General features: G+C 36.2%; 1 protein-coding gene across 1 annotated transcript; it reads right to left on the reverse strand.

Moving 5' to 3' along the window:
- Window positions 1–560: 560 nt before the first annotated feature.
- On the reverse strand, window positions 561–5,734 carry LOC113313540 (adenylyl-sulfate kinase 3-like). Its single transcript, XM_026562328.1, has 7 exons — window positions 5,489–5,734; window positions 4,271–4,409; window positions 3,889–4,038; window positions 3,568–3,686; window positions 3,385–3,469; window positions 1,613–1,659; window positions 561–873 (listed from the first exon to the last, which is right to left on the reverse strand). The coding sequence occupies exons 2-7, from the start codon at window positions 4,392–4,394 to the stop codon at window positions 769–771; spliced, it is 630 nt and encodes a 209-aa protein (XP_026418113.1). The 5' UTR covers window positions 4,395–4,409; window positions 5,489–5,734; the 3' UTR covers window positions 561–768.
- Window positions 5,735–23,275: the final 17,541 nt, after the last annotated feature.

The following is a 23,275-nucleotide window of genomic DNA, read 5'->3' on the forward strand; positions in this document are numbered from 1 at the left end:
TTTCCGCATTATATTGTTATCTTTATAATTGAATTATACAGGTTGTGCGTTAATCAATCAAAGTAGATACATCCATCCTTGTTTGTTGGATACGACTTGATTGATTACTTGAGAAATTGATCTTTGGAATCACCCAAGTACTCTCACACATAGATCAGGTTCACGAACTAGTCTTTGAAAACTTTCTAATTGTGAGAGAAAGAGATACAACTCTGGACACTATTCTTTGATTGAGATTCATTACGTTGAATTCACGGAATTGAGTTTAAGTTTGTCCATACAAATTGCCTAAAAAAAAAGTTGGTGGTGTATAATAAATTTTTGATGGGGGTGTTTTTTGATTACCAATATCCTCTCCAAAAATACATTTATTTTCTGTTTTTGGAAACAAAATATGTAGGAAACAATTAATTGAAGAGACACATTTGATTCCCCCATGCACCCATCAAAAACGCCCCCATCAAAAATTTATCTTGTATTTTGGTACCCCGCGTTTTCACCGAACAATAAGGGCTTTTGACGCAAGAATACGAAAGGTTAACGGAAACATCAACATGGTGTGCAAGAAGTATTTTTCAGTAGGATTTTTAACATCGAAACAGGCCAACAATCTCAATTTTTTACAAGCAAGTTGAGTTCACTTTTGTGTTATTATACAACCAAAGAACGATTGAATCTCAAGAAGAATCAATGGATGGTTTATAAATGGCAGACAAAAAGATGTAAAATTATAGAACTTCAAAAAGAGTAAGAAAAAATAGATTGATATCAATTATCATGCAGAAAACCCTTATCCTCCAAATAAGATGCAATTTGTCCTGCCATGGCACTTGGACTTGGGCAATTTTCAGCATTTTGTTGCTGTATTTCTATCTGAGAAGATGAGAAAAACAATTGATTAATAAATAGAAAGACAATTTTTTATTTGGTAACAAGGAAAATGTAAGGAAAGGAATAACACAAGATAATGCAAAATATAGGAAGGTTAATAGATACAAAATAGCTAGCGAGAAATTTGACTTGAGAAAGTGTCCTGTGTTAATTCCTAGTTTAGTTAACTAATGATTCAGAACATTCCAGCAAACGAATCATTAACATATCACTTTTTGCACTACAAGTAGATTTAGTCGCTAGCCCATGTTAGCTTGGGATAAACTTATCATGTTATTGCTATACGTTTTATTGGTAAATTACTGATTTTGTTAACTAGACAAATTCCCTCCAATTATGAGATTGCAAGAAGAATGCCTAACAAATCTGAACGCAATGCAACCGAGACCGTGGTTCCGAATGAACGTTGCACAATGCCTTGACAATTGACATAACATAGGTATGTGTCACACTCGAGGAAAAAGTTATTTTTGTTTTACAAGTTCCTAGAATCCCATTCCCGTGGATTGACAAGATGATTCCATTTGTTCTTTTCTAATCAGGCATGTCAAAGAGAGACAAAAAAAAGTAATTAGATCCTTCTAAGTTGGAAACGATCAAATCTCAAAGTAAAATAGGCTTGTCTGTAGGCATTATTAAATTTATTTCTATCATTTTATTAGTGTGGAAAAAACACCGTAGAATCTCATTAGCATGCTTGAATGATTCTAGAGCCGCATACCTCACAATTCAGAGGTGGTTCATATGGATCATCTATCCCTGTAAAACCTGCATATCATTAGTAACAAAAGTGTGTCAGTCAGCTGCGGCGCCGCCTCAAAAAAGATAGCACTTCCAACAGTAATCATCATCAGAACTCTATATCAAGTCAATAATTTGGTTGGCTGAATGAAACCTAATTTTCTATTCAACAACGTACTTTTTTCCAAAACTAATCTACAATTCAAGTGCACAGTGGCACGCCTATTTTCATTTCAAAGCAGATGTGGCAGCACCACAACGCTTTCCTGAATGTTTCTTTGTATTTCCATTTCACATTTCATCTTCCAAAAGTTTTGAATCATCCTTCTGAGTTCTGACAGACACACATTCTGGGGGAATCCCAATGCTCAACTGAATTTGTAACAAGATTTGTAACAATATTCTCCAATATTTACTCTTACAAGCACAATTTCATATACCATATAGCCTTGTTTTGCTTTCCACTCCCTTATCAGCTACTACAGCACCACAGTAACAAGAGAAGACACCATGAAAAAGAGAAAAGGTGAAACAGATCCCAATTAAGGAGGATATTTCATATCGTAGAGATTTGACCACATTCATCTAAGAGAAAAGATAAGGATGATTGCTCTGGTTCTACCAAGGATCATTTTAACCAACTACGAATGCCCAAGCAGCCCAACTTATTCGCAATTGTTTTGCACTTGCAGTAAGTGCGTTTATATTTTACTCGTCACAGAAACTTAAGCAACAAATTAAGCTTTAAAAAGGATTCAAAGACTCGGAGTAAACACTAATATTCTGAAAATAAGAAGGGACCCATTTTAGGACATATTGTACGTTGTTGGTGAACCCAGTTGAGCCTTTTTTTTATGGAGCTTAAAATTATAGATGAATCTACAAGGTAAAAGACGTCTAGTAACACTTGAACCCAAAATAAAAACCCTCTGTTACTGATTTGATGTTTTCATATTTAAGGTTCAGTTCTCTTGGTAAGGTCATATCTTCAAGGAACTCAAATGAATGCCTCAGTTACTGATTTGCTTTCATTTATAAGGTTCAATTCTCTTGGTAAGGTCATGTCTTCTAAGAAATACCATATAGTTATTCGCGTTCCACTTGCTATTTTTCAGAGACCTGTGGGACAAACCAAAAACTCAGGGATACTATAGCTTTGCTTCTACTAATTCTAAATGTGCCCATGGCATCGGACACCATTACTGATAGAACTTCAAATGCACGGTAGTTTAGTGCAACAACTTTTTTAATGTGGTGCAAGAAAATTAATTTCCGCAGTTGGTGTAGGCCCATATAACTAACTTAAGCTTGTGGACCAGAAATGATGACAAACACATGAATCATGTCAGCCAGAACAAATTCACTTTTGTTATTAACATCTCATCTTACTGAAATTGTGTTACAATAATTCTAACTTTGGTTTATATTCTAGGCTTTAACGATGACTGCCTACGTACAAAATGGCTCCTTTTATCATCTCGAAAATTACCAAACAAAATTTTTCTTTCTTAACTTGAAATGATGTTTTAATAAACTTCAAGTTGTGATTATCAACCTCATTCTATGAAAACAAGGACGAGAAAGCTCTTAAACATGAGTCACATATTCCACGCTAGACGGTAATCTGTTAACAGACTTCAAAAGTAATGGTGTTTCTTAAGCAAGGGTGCATCTTATTGCATTTGCATGTCATGCCATTAGGAAAACTTATGTCACACACTCCTATTTCAGAATTGGGTAATAAGTTTATACCTTTAATTTTCCCAGCACGTGCAAGCTTGTAGAGGCCTTTTGCATCCCTTTCCTCACAAACTTCTAGAGACGTATTCATAAAAACCTGTTAAAGTAGGTTATGAGTCGCACATCCCAGCTTCAAGAATCATGCTTTTCAGTTGGGTAATGAAAGTTATATTAAGAAGCTGTGAAAACCCTCGCCTCGATAAAATTATCATCTTGCAATAAAGCACGGCAAGCATCGCGATCCTTTCTGTATGGAGAAATTAAACTAGCAATACATATTAAGCCTGCATCAGCAAAGAGCTTTGCTACTTCCCCTGTTCACCGCAAAGATTATCAGATAGGAAGTTTAACTTAAGCTGTTCGGCACAGTTTAAGTAAAAGCAAATACTATACACCACAATGATAATCAACAAGCAAAACAAAGTTCAGAAACCTGGAAACATGGTTACCATGATATCCTATTTTTCTTATTTTACGTTTAGAATGTATAATATATTAGTGCTTTAGAATTCTTACCGACCCTACGTATATTTTCTGCACGATCTTCCGCTGAAAACCCAAGATTCTTGTTCAAACCATGTCTAACATTGTCACCATCAAGCACGTATGTGAGCTTTCCTCTGTTGTGTAGTTCTCTACCTAGTGAGCATGCTACCGTACTTTTTCCTACAAGAGCAGGACTAATTGTTCAGAAAAGTGATGCACGATCCATGCATTTAAGTTGTTTATAACGCTTCAAGGCTGTTAATTTATAGTGAACAAGCACAAAGTTAAGCTTGACAGGAGGTTCAGATATCCAAAGAATAATCAGTCATCAAATGAGAACTGCCTAAAAAGAGCTATTCATATCTTAAATTAGGGTATGACAGAATTCAAGTGAACTCATATCTTAACTGACCTGCTCCGCTAAGACCCGTAATCCATACAACACATCCCTTCTGATTTAGCAGCTTCTGCCTGTCAAGTTTTCCAACCCCGCATTCATGCCAGAAAATATTTGTAGAATTTCCTACTGTAGACATCACAGAGGTAGTCACCTGTCCAAACACCGTTAACGCCAATTTCAAGAGTCTAAACTTCAATATAAACCAACCTATTTCTGCAGATTTTTTTTTTCAATTTTCCTCATTTTAGAGATGAACCAATGGAAGTGAAGACTTGTAAGCAAACCTAATCTCTATCAATTCCTAAGGGAAGAACTCGAGCTCTCTATTTCCTGAAAATCACAAATCCGGAAAATGTTTTACTAGTTCTAGTCTACAAACAGTGTGCTAGTAGGTACATATAGAGGGGAATGGATTTCTACTAGAATCAAATCCAGAGAGGAAATAGGATGAAAGGAGACGCAACACCCAAGGTAACGTAACTATGGAAGCTAGAGTTGGTAATCTTGACGTCAATGATATAGACAGATACAGCGCCTGAGGTAAGGTAACCTTGAAAGGTAAAGTTGTAAAAGTCTTTCTTGAATCACATGACATTACATTCTTATTAAGCAACCTTTAGTTATATTGTTTTGCAATTGGTTGTTTATCTTATCAGGTTCTAGTTTGATCAATCATGAACAATCTCCAACTAATGGAATTACATTTTCATAAGAATGCAGTTCAAAATAAGAAAATAATTACCATGCCATATAAGGGAGAACGAAACAAGATTAAGTCTATTGCATAACAGAAATGAGACTACAAACATCGAACAAAAAACATGTCATTACGGTTTGATGGTTTGATCTAAGAAGATGCGTGCTTTTTACTCAATTACACGTATCTTATCATCATCACTCAAATAAACAAGGTATCTATGAATTCTTCTTTTCTGATCAGACCCAATTTCAAAAGAGTTCTTAAGGCTAAGTTTGTTTTTGTTTTTGTTTTCTCATTGAGTAACATCTTCATGAAATCAACAAGAAATTTGAGAATTAATAGAAACACAATGATCATGAAAACTGCTCCAGAAAATTAGAATTGATTTACATTTCAATACCAGATTTTTTTTTAGAACGCTAATTAATTGTTTGTTCTCCTTTCCTTGTGATGAAAAATAATGATCATTTGTTTCTTTATTTTCACTTAATAGCAGAGAATCAAATCGAAAGGGAAACAAAATTAAATACCTGAAACAAAACCCTGAATTATTCTTCCCTTCCCTTTTTTTTTTTTTTTTTTTTTTTTTTTTTTTTTTTTTTTTTTTTTTTGTTTTTGTTTTTTGTTCCTGATACTCAAAACACACGGGCTGGGCAGTCAAGTGAAGAGAGAGACGGAAGGAATTTGTTAATAAATGATCCAGAAATGGAGAGGATTGATTCGGTAAACGTAGCCTAGTTCCATGGAGATGTGTATGTGAACTTGGCTTGATTTTGAACGAGGAGGACTTTCAGTTTTAAGAAGGCTAGATTACCCTACCACGTATAATATAGATTTATTTAAGGGCAATTTTGACCGTCAACCCAAAGGAGAAAAAAAAAAACACACTTTTAGGGCCATCTTAACGTTTTTGGGTGCTCTATAAAATCAGCAATTCTACGCCTACCGAAGTACCGCAAAGTGCATTTCGGGGGCCAACGGTCCGTGAGCGGCTCTAGAATTGGGATAGAGAATGGGGCAGGAGTGGGCCCCATCCCACCTCTCACACAATTCATCACGGTTTTTCTTGCGGTGTAGAATCTCGGTGGATCAATCGTTTTTGATATAAAATATGAAGCATTTTTTATAGGACGGGATCCCTCATGGATCTCAAAATGACAGAGTTCATTATAGCCTCTTCCAGCCAATGGATCATATAACAAGTTTGGATGACTGAGATCGAATGATAAATTACGCGGGTTTATTGTCTGATCCGCGACCAACTATTATGTTCCAGAAATACTTCGAGTTTTTTTAGATTTTTTCTCTTCTTCAGCCAAATGTTTTATTTCTTCTTCTTTATCCTTCTCCGACCAAATAAATTACCGTTAAAAAGGTTTCAAAGTGTCAAGGTCAATCCAATTTATCTCCTAATTAAGAACAATTATCTTCAAATTAGGATCCATATAAGATCAGAACCAACATCAACAACACCTCCAGTCATACGGTTCAAATGAATCAATCAAATTGTTACATATATATATATATATATATATAATTCACCTCAATCAGTAAATATTACGGATACCAGTAAACCCATAAGCACTATTAACAAGTGTAGATAACGACGTCGACTTTCAAAACAATCTCTTAATCGTCTCCCCAACAACAACTTTCAACACAGATCTGTTGATCTTAAAAGAAAATAAGCAAGGGATCTGAAATAGTATTGTTAGAGCATTGCTCAGTCGAACTCACAAGTGTTGCTATCTCAAGCTTATTGTCAAATTTAGTTGTCAAAACTATATCTTGATTCTTAGTCTACAATTAGTTAAGTCTCGGACTAGGATAAAAACGTAGTTGAGAAACGGTGGATCACAACAGTCATCATTGCGTTCTACCGTTTGAAGGAAAAGATCAACCGAAAATTTTGGAGAACTTTATCAACAAAAGGTAAGTGAAGACTGAACCACATATATCTCAAGCTATACTCACTTTTCTATCATTTGAGACGATGTCGCATAACTAATTAGACTAGTATGCATAGACAAGAATTTTCGAGTCGAGAACCAACTCTAGATAGCGAATTTCTCGAAATATAATGATTAAACTTAATGAATATTTGTTCATACTTGATGAATTTCGGTTAAGAATAATTTATGAATCAAAATCGCGATTCAAATTTATCATTCGGAAGTAGCCTGGAACAGTGATATGTGTCATTGGTGTTATTCAAGAATGTTTCGAATTGATTTAGAGAAATATATAACTACTATTGATTCAGATACAAGACAATGGTATCAGTTTTACTGGGAAAACTATTATAAGTCTGAACCCGTATTACATGTATTCGTACAAGTAGCGGAGTAGCTATATACATATCGACTTACAGATTTGTGCTACGCATATTCTTATGCACATCATATGAAAATCTGTGTGACTCGTGAACCGGATCGGTATGCATACTCGTATGCAAACCATTATTGAACTGTGGTTAAGGAACCGGGGGTGAGTATCCAAACCGGTACGCAAACTAAAACAGTTATGTGTTCTCGAACTCGGTAGCTTTTCCAAATCGGTACGCAAACCGACTTAGTTCTGCGAACACCGGAACCGACGACAGTTTTAATGTTTCCAAACCGGTACGCAAACCTTGAAAGCTCTGTGAACTTCAGAACTTTGGTTTTGGTTGAAAATTTACAAACTAGTATGCGTACTGTGACTGAACCGACTCACGAACTACTATGTATTTGTACTTTGTATATCTACTAATCCTTTCGATTATATTTTCAAGTGTGTTTAAATTATTTCTACGAGATAGTTAGCATTTGATTAATTCTCTAAAAACACTAGACTTTAATTGAGCACATGTTTGTGACTCAGAGTTAATGTATTATGTGTTCATGAAAATGAAGGTTAAGCTTTTAAGTTCAAACCGGCTAATTTCGTCTAATCATGTTGAATATAGTCTTTATACAGGGTTCGGCTACGGTCTTACCTAACAATAGTGTGAAAACATTGGGGTACAAAAATGCACCACCAACTTTTTTCGTAGGCAATCAGTATGTACAAACTCAACACAAATCCAAGAGTAAAAACTCAATCAAGGAAAGTGTTTAGAGTAATATCTCTCTCTTTCTGATCTTGTTGTTAGAACGTTTACAGGACTGAATCCGTGAACCTAACTACAAAGAGAGTTCTTGGACGGTACCAAAAACCAATATCCAAGGAGCAATCAAGTCTTATCCAACTAACAAGGTTGGACCTATCTAATGTGATTGATCAACGCAACCTGTGATACTTCAATTATAAAGATGAACAATATAATGCGGAAAAACAAATAACTCAGACACCAGAATTTTTGTTAACAAGGAAACCGCAAATACAGAAAAATCCCGGGACCTAATCCAGATTGAACACCAAATTGTATTAAGCCGCTACAGACACTATCCTACTATCAATTAACTTCCGTATGGAATGTAGTTGAGACCTAAAACTCTACGCAATTGATTCCCTTAGCTGATCTTGTTAGAGCATAGCTCGGTCAACCTCGCATGCGTTGCTATCTCAAGCATGTTTGTCAATGTTGGTGATCAAAACTATAAGTCTTGATTTCTAGCCTACATAGCTAAGTCTTGGACTAGGATAGAAAAGTGTAGTTGAGCTCAAGGACTTCATGGTGATTCATCATACAACGACGAAGATTTATACAAGAACCGTGGAACTTCATCAACAAAAAGGTATGTGGAGACTTGAACTTATCTATCACTCAAAAGTCTATCTCTTCTATCTCCTACTTCTTATGAGACAAAAGTCGTATGCTATATAAACTAGATCATACACATTTGACATTTCGAGCTGAGCATTCATTGCTTATCTTATATCTCGAAATCGTGTGTTGGTAAAGCGTTTCGCTTTGATCAAGTTTATCTTCACCTAGTGACGAAAATCATGAAAAGTTTCAATCACTTTGAGAATTGCTCTGATGTGAATCGGTCTATGAATAACGGCTACATAGCGTCCTCTGAGAATGTCTCAATGATTGAAATTAGAGTTTAGATTACATAACCATGTATTTCTTGAACCGAAGTTTTCGAACTTTGTTGATCAAGAGAAATCGGGAGGATTGTGGAATTGGCTTGCCAAGTCCGCGAACCCAATCCGCAGACTCAGTCTGCGAACTGTCGGAAGTTCTCGACCGAGAATTTCTGCTGGGATTTTCCAAAACTCGTTTGTGTGCTAAGTCCGTGAACTCAGTCCGCGAACCCAGTCCGCGAACTGGCGGAAGTTCTCTTTCCGAGAATTTCTGCTGAGTTTGGAAACTCAACCGATTAATTTAAGTCCGCGAACTTGTTTGTGAACTTAAGAGTTATGATCTAAAGATGTGCTCTGAACATGAAACATTAAATTACTAAGGAATGCTTCATGCAAACCGTGGCTATCTTGTTCATGAGCCGATTCAATCGAATCGAATCATCTTTGTTTCAATTGTGTCTTGTGTAGTTACATAAGATCTCATAGCAATTGAACAACTCTTTAACTAGTTCATTCGAGTCAATTGAACTAGTTATGGTGAAGAAGAACAAGGTTAATATGAAATGTTCATATGGTTAACCTTTTGGGTTACTATGTTGAACCACCATACACGTACACGTTTGGGCATGGTTTTCACGAACCCAGTAAACGTATACCCAAGTGTGTGTGACAAGATAAGTTTTCGATCTAACGGTTGAGATATATTAGCTTGAATCTAAATCTGGTTTTCATCTAACGGTGAATAAGGATTGCTTTGTACCTAAGTCAAAACCCTGATTTTAAGGCTATATAAAGGAGACATCTAGCATTGTGCAAAACTAATCCCTACACGTCTGTGTGCTACTAGTGCACCCGCTAGAGTCGATCTCCATTAACCTTTGATTTTCTTCTCTAAAATCAGGTTAACGACTTAAAGACTTCATTGGGATTGTGAAGGCAGACCGATACTACTTTGTCGTAGTTGTGTGATCTGATCTTGCATCTTCTATCGTACGAGTACAATCGATTGATTGACTTGAGATCGTGAGAGTTCTCCGATAGGCAAGATAAAGAAGTCACAAACATCTTCGTCTCAATGTTTGTGATTCCTCGACAATCCGCTTGTGTAATCAGGAAGGATTGTAGAGAGGTGATTGATTAATCTAGGTTGTTCTTCGGGAATATAAGACCGGATTATCAATTGGTTCCTGTTCACCTTGATTTTATATCTAAAGACGGAACAAAACCTAGGGTTTATCTGTGGGAGACAGATTTATCCTTTGATATACTTGATAACATGAAATCAAGGTGAACAGGAACCAATTGATAATCCGGTCTTATATTCCCGAAGAACAGCCTAGATTAATCAATCACCTCTCTACAATCCTTCTTGAGTACACAAGCGGATTGTCGAGGAATCACAAACAGTGAGACGAAAATGTTTGTGACTTCTTTATCTTGACTATCGGAGAACTCTCACGATCTCAAGCCAATCAATCGATTGTACTCGTACGATAGAAGATGCAAGATCATATCACACAACTACGATAAAGTATCTGTCTGGCTTCACAATCCCAATCAAGTCTTTAAGTCGTTAACCTGATTTTAGAGAAGAAAATCAAAGGTTAATGGAGATCGACTCTAGCGGGCGCACTAGTATCACACAACCGTGTGGGGATTAGTTTTGCACAATGCTAGATGTCTCCTTTATATAGCCTTCAAATCAGGGTTTTGCCTTAGTTACAAAGCAATCCTTATTCACCCTTAGATGAAATCCTGATCTAGATTCAAGCTAATATTTCTCAACCGTTAGATCGAAAACTTAGCTTGTCACACTCACTTGGATAGACGTTTACTGGGTTCGTGAAAACCATGCCCAAACGTGTACGTATATGTTGGTTCAACATAGTAACCCAAAAGGTTAACCATATGAGCATTTCATATTAACCTTGTTCTTCTTCACCATAACTAGTTCAATTGACTCAAATGAACTAGTTACAGAGTTGTTCAATTGCTATGAGATCTTATGTAACTACACAAGACATAATTGAAAAAAAGATGATTCGATTCGATTGAATCGGCTCATGAACATTATAGCCACGGTTTGCATAAAGCATTCCTTTGTAATTTAATGTTTCATGTTCATAGCACATCTTTAGATCATAACCTCTAAAGTTCACAAAAAAGTTCGCGGAATTAAGTTAATCGGTTGAGTTTTCCAAACTCAGCAGAAATTCTCGGAAAGAGAACTTCCGCCAGTTCGCGGACTGGGTTAGCGGACTTAGCACACAAACGAGTTTTGGAAAATCCCAGCAGAAATTCTCGGTCGAGAACTTCCGACAGTTCGCGGACTGAGTTTGGGAACTAGGTTCGCGGACTTGGCAAGCCAATTCCACAATCCTCCCGATTTCTCTTGATCAACAAAGTTCGAAAACTTCGGTTCAAGGAATACATGGTTATGTAATATAAACTCTCATTTCAATCATTGAGACATTCTCACAGGACGCTATGTAGCCGTTATTCACAAACCGATTCACGTCAGAGCAATTATCAAAGTGATTGAAACTTTTCATGACTTTCGTCACTAGGTGAAGATAAACTTGATCAAAGCGAAACGCTTTACCAACACACGATTTCGAGATAAAAGATAAGCAATGAATGCTCAGCTCGAAATGTCAAGTGTGTATGATCTAGTTTATATAACATACGACTTTTGTCTCATAAGAAGTAGGAGATAGAAGAGATATACTTTTGAGTGATAGATAAGTTCAAGTCTCCACATACCTTTTTGTTGATGAAGTTCCACGGTTCCTTGTATATATCTTCGTCGTTGTATGATGAATCGCCATGGAGTTCTTGATCTCAACTACACTTTTCTATCCTAGTCCGAGACTTAGCTATGTAGGCTAGAAATCAAGACTTATATTTTTGATCACTAACATTGACAAACATGCTTGAGATAGCAACGCATGCGAGGTTGACCGAGCTATGCTCTAACAATCTCCCCCTTTGTGAATTTTAGTGACAAAACTATTAATACATATGAAATACAAAAAATATAAACTTTAGTGGCTCCTATTCCATAGTCTAATCTTCAACGTTCCTTGAAATCTTCGTCCTTCCAAGTACTCCAATGATCCCAAAGTTTGTAAGTTTAGCACCATCGTTGTTGAAGATCCGTAGCTATAACAATGAGAGAAATCGAGATTCTCGATCATTATTATACAGTGTCATAGTATTATTATATAACATCAAAGTCCAATTGTATCACGACTTTAACAATAATACTACGGTGATATGTATCACTCCCCCTTAGTCAATACTCCATCTCGATCATGGAAACCACTCCCCCTTACACAATGATCCGAAAACCATATGTATTTGTAGTGTGAACTACAATATTTCTCCCCCTTTTTGTCAACAAAATTGGCAAAGGTACAAGAATGGGATCATAATGAAATTTCCACAAGAGACATTTCATGACCGAAATAAAAATACATACCAACTTAATTTAGATGCAATCTAATAACCGAAGCTAACAACATTCATCAAGGAGTTTTAAGATACAAGATAACCCCTATAAAATTCCACAACCGCACTCCCCGCAAGATATTACCATTAAGCACAAGTTCAAAAGAACTCTCCCCTATTTGATGTCATTCCCGAGAGAACAACAAGAGCGACCTTAATTTCGAAAGAAAAGAATGATTTTCTTTTATTGGACACCAAAAACCATAGGAATGATTTTCTATATCCAAAGCTCAACCAAATTAATCACAAGTAAACCCATGAATAATTCAATTGGAATACGCAACTAAATCAAACCACAAAAGTGATCAATTTACTTGAAAGTTCTCATCATAAGTAAACTCACGGAGCTACGACTAAGTCAATCACACGGAGATGACTAACTTAACCGTTCAAATACTCAACATAAGAAAAACCTTACGGAATATATGACTACATTAACCAAAGAGCATGATAGTGTAGCCTTTCATATACTTAACACAAGAATTTGTGGAATATATGAAATCTCAACTATATTAATTACAAGAGAACCTATAATTAATCTAATTGGAATACAAATAACAAAACTAATCACCGAAGTAATAAATTTAATTATTTTGGGCTCAACATAAGAGAACTTATGGAACCCCGACTAAGTTCATCATAGAATATGGAAACCTTAACCGTACATGTTCTCAACATAAGAAAGAAAACTTATGGAGTACTAACTAAATAACCAAACTAGTTGATTAATTTAGTTCCTAATGCTCGACATATAGCATCTTATGGAACAACCAACAAAGCCAAGGTAAATCGACTTAGTTGTAAGGTGCTCAACATAAGACACACAATGGAGCCTTCACGGTAAAACATAATAAAATGGATCAATGAAGATCAATACCGTGGATAACATACAAGGATCTATTCTATTTTCCATCATAACGACATAATAGACTTTATCTTTGTTGAACAAAAGATTTTATCCTATTTTCCATCAAATTAATGATTACATAGGCTTAACTTTTGTGTATGTCAAAAGTCCATTCGTCCTTTCATCCATACGAATATCGATTCATGAACGACTTTACTTTTGACTGCAATATGGGACCTTCAAGTTCACGGACGTAAACAATACATATCCCATAAGAATATTGCAATATCATAAACCATTAAAATACTGCAATAAACATCATCCTCCAAATATTTTTAGAATTTAATACCAATAAACCTAAAAAATAAACATAAGAAGATGAAAACAAAAATAGCTATGTGTAGTCACAATCATCGCTATTCAAAGCACTAGTTATTCTTCTAACTAATCCAAAAAGAAGACTTACTAGGTATTGTAGATCTTTCTCAGGACATCTACAGAAAACTCCTTCTTGTTATTGAAAAACTCATTGATTATAGACTTCTTATTTATCATCCTTGAGGAAGTAATTCATTTGCATAGGTATACGTTGACTGCTTCTACTGCATTACTTTTTAGAAGTGCTTCTAGTTACATGAGCCATGAAAACGTATGAGAAGAAAGAAGAAGATAAGAAGATTTAAAAAGATCACATCCTAATCCTTGACACAGTCTTCCACAGTTTAAGGATCCACAAACGATATTGTAAGCAGGATACTTAACAAACAAAGATACATACTTGAGCCACAAGATGCAGAGCCTCAATCCTCTCAAGCTAAGAATGAGGACGCAGGCGTCTCCGAGTTCAGCCAGAGACAAAGTGAGCCAGATGCTCCCTTTGCTTGTCAAGGCTTGTTGCAAAAACAGGTTTCCTCCTTCTTCTGATTTTGGAAGTATTGGTTTTGCATGACCTTTGATTATCCAGATTCAACATTTGCATGTTCTCTTGTAGTTTAGAAATTCTCTTGTTCCTCTGCTTGAATCTCCAACACGTGTTTTGAACATGATTTGCATTTCCACAAAATGAACAACCCGGAGAACCTTTGTCTTGTTGAAGTACCTTCTGTTTATTACAACTGCTAGCCTTTGTTTTCCTAAGACACTTAGGAACATAGTTGTCGATATCTGCAGTCTTGCTCTTAAATCCTAAACCATTGGTGTTTTCAAAGGATTTCTGACCAAATAACATTGCTGAGATTTTATCATAACTTCCAGATAATCGTTGAAGATCATATTTGAGAGTATTAATCTCTTTTTCCTTTAGAAAAATGGTCCTGGTGAGTCGATCATTAAGAAAATCTATCTCAAGATCTTTCACTTGGATTAAAGATTCCAGTTTCTTCAATAAAGCTTTTAATTGAAGATTTTCCTGAAGGACCTCTTTGTTCAAGAAATCAAAAATCTCTGTGTCAGACTCAATTTCTGAATCAGATTTTGAGTGTACGGAGGTTTCTACTGCGAGAGATGTAACTTCACATTCAACAGACGTATTCAAGACGTCAACATAAGGAGATTTATCTTCCATAGAATCTTTAGAAGCAATAGCTGACAGTGGATGTTTATCACATCTAACGCTCCTCTTCATGAAATCCTTGATCCTTTCTGTCAACCACGGTTTATTGAACCGATAACCGGATGAACAACACTCAACAGCTCAAGATAAGTTAGAGGATTTACTTGTCTCGGAAACAACATTGAATGCAAATGTTTGAACAGAATTTGGATCATGAATTGTTACATGTCCAGAGGCGGTATTCATGGAAGGAGTGTTGAGGTTGTTCCCTCCATTGATGCAATGTTTCTTAGAAACGTATATCTTGTATTCAAATACAGTTTCTAAGATATCCCAGGCTTCTTTAGACTTAGTGCAAGTCGCCACATAGTACTGAAGATCTGGGGTAACGGCCTGTCTGATAACACTTAACCCAAAAGAGTTTTGCATTGCAGCAAGAGATTCTCCAGGACTATAACTACCAACATCTTTGGTATAGATACATCGTCTTTTGTATTAACCGGAGGATTATAGTCGTTAACAATACATACCTAGATTTTAAAATCACATGCTTGAGGATAAGCACACATTGCAACTTTCCATGCTGAGTAGTTTGAGCCATCAAAGACTGGTGGTACGTTAATAGAGATAACACCACTGTCCATAGAGTCAGATCGCTACAAACACGGACTTGTTAGGTCTTGAACGTGTTTGCATGCTCTGATACCAATTGAAAAAGTGTGGGTCTAACAAAACCACCCAATATTTTGATTAACAATCTATATGAACTAACTCTGAAATACTTTGCTAGAGAATCAACTAGACAGTCAGACTCAATCTAGATAAAAGTATCTCAAGGAGTTAATATCTCTCTCTTGATTTGATTTTTACTCAAGCTAAAAACAATAGCGAGTCTTTATCAAATACAAGGAATACTTGGACGGTACCAAAGAACAATGTCCAAGGATCAATCAATATCAATCAACAACCAAAGGTTGGATTTCCAATTGATGATCACGAACACACAACCTGTATTATTTCAATTATATAAAATATAATGCGGAAAAGAAATAACACAGACACCAGAAATTTTGTTAACGAGGAAACGGCAAATGCAGAGAAACCCCGGGACCTAGTCCAGATTGAATACACACTGTATTAAGCCGCTACAGACACTAGCTTACTACAAACTAACTTCGGATTGGACTATAGCTGAACCCCAATCAGTCTCCTACCGATCCAAGGTACAGTTGTATTACTACGCCTCTGATACCAGCAGGATATTGCGCACTTGATTACCTTAGCTGATCTCACCCACAACCAAGAGTTGTTGTAACCCAAATCATAGACTTGAAAATAAACAGATCTGTCTCACACAGAAAAGTCTATAAAAGGATAAATCTATCTCCCACAGATAAACCCTAGGTTTTGTTCCGTCTTTAGATATAAAATCAAGGTAACATGAACCAATTGATAATCCGGTCTTATATTCCCGAAGAACATTCTAGATTAATCAATCACCTCTCTATAATCCTTCCTGACTACACAAGCGGATTGTTGAGGAATCACAAACAATGAGACGAACATGTTTGTGACTTCTTTATCTTGCCTATCGGAGACCTCTCACGATCTCAAGCCAATCAATCGATTGTACTCGTACGATAGAAGATGCAAGATCAGATCACACAACTACGATAAAGTAGTATCGGTCTGGCTTCACAATCCCAATGAAGTCTTTAAGTCGTTAACCTGATTTTAGAGAAGAAAATCAAAGGTTAATGGAGATCGACTCTAGCGGGCGCACTAGTATCACACAGACGTGTGGGGATTAGTTTTGCACAATGCTAGATATCTCCTTTATATAGCCTTCAAATCAGGGTTTTGCCTTAGTTACTAAGAAATACTTATTCACCATTAGATGAAATCCTGATTTAGATTCAAGCTAATATTTCTCAACCGTTAGATCGAAAACTTAGCTTGTCACACACACTTGGGTAGACGTTTACTGGGTTCGTGAAAACCATGCCCAAATGTGTACGTATATGTTGGTTCAACATAGTAACCCAAAAGGTTAACCATATGAGCATTTCATATTAACCTTGTTCTTCTTCACCTTAACTAGTTCAATTGACTCAAATGAACTAGTTAAAGAGTTGTTCAATTGCTATGAGATCTTATGTAACTGCACAACACACAATTGAAACAAAGATGATTCGATTCGATTGAATCGGCTCATGAACATTATAGCCACGGTTTGCATAAAGCATTCCTTAGTAATTTAATATTTCATGTTCATAACACATCTTTAGATCATAACCTCTTAAGTTCACAAACAAGTTCGCGGACTTAAGTTAATCGGTTGAGTTTTCCAAACTCAGCAGAAATTCTCGGAAAGAGAACTTCCGCCAGTTCACGGACTGAGTTCGCGGACTTAGCACACAAACGAGTTTTGGAAAATCCCAGCAAAAATTCTCGGTCGAGAACTTCCGACAGTTCGCGGACCGAGTCTGCGAACTAGGTTCGCGGACTTGGCAAGCCAATTCCACAATCCTCCCGATTTCTCTTGATCAACAAAGTTCGAAAACTTCGGTTCAAGGAATACATGGTTATGTAATCTAAACTCTCATTTCAATCATTGAGACATTCTCAGAGGACGCTATGTAGCCGTTATTCACAGACCGATTCATGTCAGAGCAATTCTCAAAGTGATTGAAACTTTTCATGACTTTCGTCACTAGGTGAAGATAAACTTGATCAAAGCGAAACGCTTTAGCAACACACGATTTCGAGATAAAAGATAAGCAATGAATGCTCAGCTCGAAATGTCAAGTGTGTATGATCTAGTCTATATAGTATACGACTTTTGTCTCATAAGAAGTAGGAGATAGAAGAGATAGACTTTTGAGTGATAGATAAGTTCAAGTCTCCACATACCTTTTTGTTGATGAAGTTCCACGGTTCCTTGTATAGATCTTCGTCGTTGTATGATGAGCCGCCATGAAGTCCTTGAGCTCAACTACACTTTTCTATCCTAGTCCGAGACTTAGCTATGTAGGCTAGAAATCAAGACTTATAGTTTTGATCACTAACATTGACAAACATGCTTGAGATAACAACGCATGCGAGGTTGACCGAGATATGCTCTAACAAGACCATTTGAAAAGAAAGTATGGTCGAATCGTTTTGATAGACAGAAGTCTGAAGATTCCTCCCTTAAGGAAAAATATGGACAAATCGTTGTTCATCGCAATACAACTTGATTGTGTTGTTGGGAAAATATTGTCTCATGTGCCTGATCGAAAAGAGACAAGATTGAGTGCTGATTCAGGCTTCAGATAAGTTTTTCCTTCTTTTATTAGATTTGTTATTTTCTGTCTATCAAATAAAATAAAGGGTTATTATCGACAATTCTACTCTTTATAGGGTTTTAGAGTTGGATGTATACGAACCTGTCAATAGGTTTCGAACCCTACATTCCTTTTTCCTTTTTGACATCCTATATAAGATTGCTTGTTGAGTTAGGTGATTCAATCATACAAATCCAGTTGTTTATAATTGTTCTCAAAGCACCATGTCAGATGGAAAGGATGTCAACATGATAGTTAAATCTTCAATCAAGGAAAAGAAAAATCTTCTGTTTCTAAGTCCCTAAAAAGAAAAAGAAGGAATACAAGAAATCCCAGGGATGTGCCTTCTAACTCTCAGAAGTTTTCCGATGTTCTTCATGAGTTGAAGGAAGTAAGAAAGGAGATTCGTGAAATAAAGGCTTTTGTGTCAAAGTCCTTAGAAATTCAGAGAGCCTTGGTACGACATAATTAGCCAAGACAGTTTGTTGATATCAACTCTTATCTTCGTGAACCGTATGTTCCAATGGCTATTGACAACAAGGAGTTCGGGAATGATGCTGAATTTCTCAAAGGCATTGCCGCCTAGGATGTCTTCTTTTTGGATTAGTTGGAAGAATAACTAGTGCTTTCAAAAGCGATGATTGTGACTACACATAACTATTTTTGTTTTCATCTTTTTATGTTATTTTTTAAGTTTATTGGTATTAAATTCTAAAAATATTTGGAGGATGATGTTTATTGCAGTATTTTAATGGTTTGTGATATTGCAATATTTTTGTGGGATATGTATTGTTTACGTCCGTGAACTTGAAGGTCCCATATTGCAGTCAAAAGTAAAGTCGTTCATGAATCGGTATTCGTATTGATGAAAGGACGAATGGACTTTTGACATATACAAAAGTTATGCCTATGCAGTCATGTATTTTATGGAAAATAGGATAAAATCTTTTGTTCAACAAGGATAAAGTCTTTTATGTCATTATGATGGAAAATAGAATAGATCCTTGTATGTTATCCACGATATTGATCTTCATTGATCCATTTTATTATGTTTTACCGTGAAGGCTCCATTGTGTGTCTTATGTTGAGCACCTTACAACTAAGTCGATTTACCTTGGCTTTGTTGGTTGTTCCATAAGATGTTATATGTCGAGCATTAGGAACTAAATTAATCAACTAGTTTGGTTATTTAGTTAGTACTCCATAAGTCTTCTTTCTTATGTTGAGTACATGTACGGTTAAGGTTGTCATATTCTATGATGAACTTAGTCGGGGTTCCATAAGTTCTCTTATGTTGAGCCCAAAATAATTAAATTAATTACTTCGGTGATTAGTTTGGTTGTTTGTATTCCAATTAGATTAATTATAGGTTCTCTTGTAATTAATCTAGTTGAGTTTTCATATATTCCACAAGTTCTTGTGTTGAGTATATGAAAGGCTACACTATCATGTTCTTTGGTTAATGTAGTCATATATTCCGTAAGGTTTTCCTTATGTTAAGTATTTGAAAGGTTAAGTTAGTCATCTCCGTATGATTGACTTAGTCGTAACTCCGTGAGTTTACTTATGTTGAGCACTTTCAATTAAATTGACCACTTTTGTGATTTGATTTAGTTGCGTATTCCAATTGAATTAATCATGGGTTTACTTGTGGTTAATTTGGTTGAGCTTTGGATATAGAAAATCATTCCTATGGTTTTTGGTGTCCAATAAAAAATCATTCTTTTCTTTCGAAATTAAGATCGCTCTTGTTGTTCTCTCGGGAATGACATCAAATGGGGGAGAGTTCTTTTGAACTTGTGCTTAATGGTAATATCTTGCGGGGAGTGCGGTTGTGGAATTTTATAGGGGTTACCTTGTATCTTAAAACTCCTTGATGAATGACTGTTAGCTTCAGCTATTAGATTGCATTTAAATTGAGTTGGTATGTATTTTTCTTTTAGTCATGAAATGTCTCTTGTGGAAATTTCATTATGATCCCATTCTTGTACCTTTGCCAATTTTATTGACAAAAAGGGGGAGAAATATTGTAGTTCACACTACAAATACATATGGTTTTCGGATCATTGTGTAAGGGGGAGTGGTTTCCATGATCGAGATGGAGTATTGACTAAGGGGGAGTGATACATATCACCGTAGTATTATTGTTAAATTCTTGATACAATTGAACTTAGATGTTATATAATAATATTATGACACTGTATAATAATGATCGAGAATCTCGATTTCTCTCATTGTTATAGCTACGGATCTTCAACAACGATGGTGCTAAACTTACACCCTTTGGGATCATTGGAGTACTTGGAAGGACAAAGATTTCAAGGAACGTTGAAGATTAGACTATGGAATAGGAGCCACTAAAGTTTATCTTTTTTGTATTCCACATGTATTAATAGTTTTGTCACTAAAATTCACAAAGGGGGAGATTGTTAGAGCATAGTTCGGTCAACCTCGCATGCGTTGCTATCTCAAGCATGTTTGTCAATGTTAGTGATCAAAACTATAAGTCTTGATTTCTAGCCTACATAGCTAAGTCTCGGACTAGGATAGAAAAGTGTAGTTGAGCTCAAGGATTTCATGGCGATTCATCATACAACGACGAAGATCTATACAAGGAACCGTGTAACTTCATCAACAAAAAGGCATGTGGAGACTTGAACTTATCTATCACTTAAAAGTCTATCTCTTCTATATCCTACTTCTTATGAGACAAAAGTCGTCTGCTATATAGACTAGATCATATACATTTGACATTTCGAGCTGAGCATTCATTGCTTATCTTCTATCTCGAAATCGTGTGTTGGTAAATCGTTTCGCTTTGATCAAGTTTATCTACACCTAGTGATGAAAGTCATGAAAAGTTTCAATCACTTTGAGAATTGCTCTGACGTGAATCGGTCTTTGAATAACGACTACATAGCGTCCTCTGAGAATGTCTCAATGATTGAAATGAGAGTTTAGATTACATAACCATGTATTCCTTGAACCGAAGTTTTCGAACTTTGTTGATCAAGAGAAATCGGGAGGATTGTGGAATTGGATTGCCAAGTCCGCGAACCCAATCCGCAGACTCGGTCCGGAAACTGTCGGAAGTTCTCGACCGATAATTTCTGCTGGATTTTCCAAAACTCGTTTGTGTGCTAAGTCCACGAACTGGCGGAAATTCTCTTTCCGAGAATTTTTGCTGAGTTTGGAAAACTCAACTGATTAACTTAAGTCCGTGAACTTTTTTGTGAACTTAAGAGGTTATGATCTAAAGATGTGCTCTGAACATGAAACATTAAATTATTAAGGAATTCTTTATGCAAACCATGGCTATAATGTTCATGAGCCGATTCAATCGAATCGAATCATCTTTTTTTCAATTGTGTCTTGTGTAGTTACATAAGATCTCATAGCAATTGAACAACTCTTTAACTAGTTCATTTGAGTCAATTGAAATAATTATGGTGAAGAAGAACAAGGTTAATATGAAATGCTCATATGGTTAACCTTTTGGGTTACTATGTTGAACCAATATACACGTACATGTTTGGGCATGGTTTTCACGAACCCAGTAAACGTCTACCCAAGTGTGTGTGACAAGCTAAGTTTTCGATCTAACGGTTGAGAAATATTAGCTTGAATCTAAATCAGGTTTTCATCTAACGGTGGATAAGGATTGCTTTGTACCTAAGGCAAAACCCTGATTTGAAGGCTATATAAAGGAGACATCTAGCATTGTGCAAACTAATCCCCACACGTCTGTGTGCTACGAGTGCGCCCGCTAGAGTCGATCTCCATTAACCTTTGATTTTCTTCTCTAAAATCAGGTTAACGACTTAAAGACTTCATTGGGATTGTGAAGCCATACCGATACTACTTTATCGTAGTTATGTGATCTGATCTTGCATATTCTATCGTACGAGTACAATTGATTGATTGACTTGAGATCGTGAGAGTTATCCGATAGGCAAGATAAAGAAGTCACAAACATGTTCGTCTCACTGTTTGCGATTCCTCGACAATCCGCTTGTGTAGTCAGGAAGGATTGTAGAGAGGTGATTGATTAATCTAGGATGTTCTTCGGGAATATAAGACCGAATTATCAATTGGTTCCTGTTCACCTTGATTTTATATCAAAAGACAGAACAAAACCTATGGTTTATCTGTGGGAGACAGATTTATCCTTTGATAGACTTTTCTGTGTGAGACAGATCTGTTTATTATCAAGTCTGTGATTTTGGATTGCAACAACTCTTGGTTGTTGATGAGATCATCTAAGGGAATCAAGTGCGCAGTATCCTGCTGAGATCAGAGGCATAGGAGTACAACTGTACCTTGGATCAGTGGGAGACTGATTGGGGGTTCAACTATAGTCCAGTCTGAAGTTAGTGTGCAATAGGCTAGCGTCTGTAGCGGCTTAATACAGTGTGTATTCAATCTGGACTAGGTCCCGGGGTTTTTCTGCATTTACGGTTTCGTCGTTAAAAAATTTCTGGTCTCTGTGTTATTTCTTTTCCACATTATATTTTATATAATTGAAATAATACAGGTTGTGCGTTCGTGATCATCAATTAGAAATCCAACCTTTGGTTGTTGATTGATATTGATTGATCCTTGGACATTGGTCTTTGGTACCGTCCAAGTATTCCTTGTATTTGATAAAGATTCGCTATTGTTTTTAGCTTGAGTAAAAATCAAATCAAGAGAGAGATATTAACTCCTTGAGATACTTTTATCTAGATTGAGTCTGACTGTCTAGTTGATTCTCTAGCAAAGTATTTCAGAGTTAGTCTATACAGATTGCTAAGCGAAATATTGGGTGGTGTTGTTAGACCCCCGCTTTTTCTGATCTCACCCACAACTAAGAGTTTCTTCAATCTCAATTGGAGACTTTAAACCAAATCTTCCTCCCACAGATTAAGCCTATGATTGATTTCCTGATTTACAATCTATTGTTTGATAAGATCAAACGAAATATCCAGGTGATCAAAATCGATAACAACTTAGACAAAAGTATGGTTATCCTCAAATCCGGACTTATGCAACCTGAAGTGCATCCTAGATTATTATTCACCTCACAAGT

This window comes from Papaver somniferum, chromosome 9 (genome assembly GCF_003573695.1).
Source record: "Papaver somniferum cultivar HN1 chromosome 9, ASM357369v1, whole genome shotgun sequence".
Classification (NCBI taxonomy): domain Eukaryota; kingdom Viridiplantae; phylum Streptophyta; class Magnoliopsida; order Ranunculales; family Papaveraceae; genus Papaver; species Papaver somniferum.

What these genes read in the sequence shown, in the direction of transcription:
- LOC113313540 (XM_026562328.1), bottom strand. Translation starts at nt 4,394, where the DNA reads ATGTCTACAGTAGGAAATTCTACAAATATTTTCTGGCATGAATGCGGG. An exon ending in AGAAAATATACGTAGGGTCG is followed by an intron (nt 3,687 to 3,888) that starts GTAAGAATTCTA and finishes TGCGGTGAACAG; the next exon opens with GGGAAGTAGCAAAGCTCTTT. An exon ending in AACCACCTCTGAATTGTGAG is followed by an intron (nt 874 to 1,612) that starts GTATGCGGCTCT and finishes TCATCTTCTCAG; the next exon opens with ATAGAAATACAGCAACAAAA.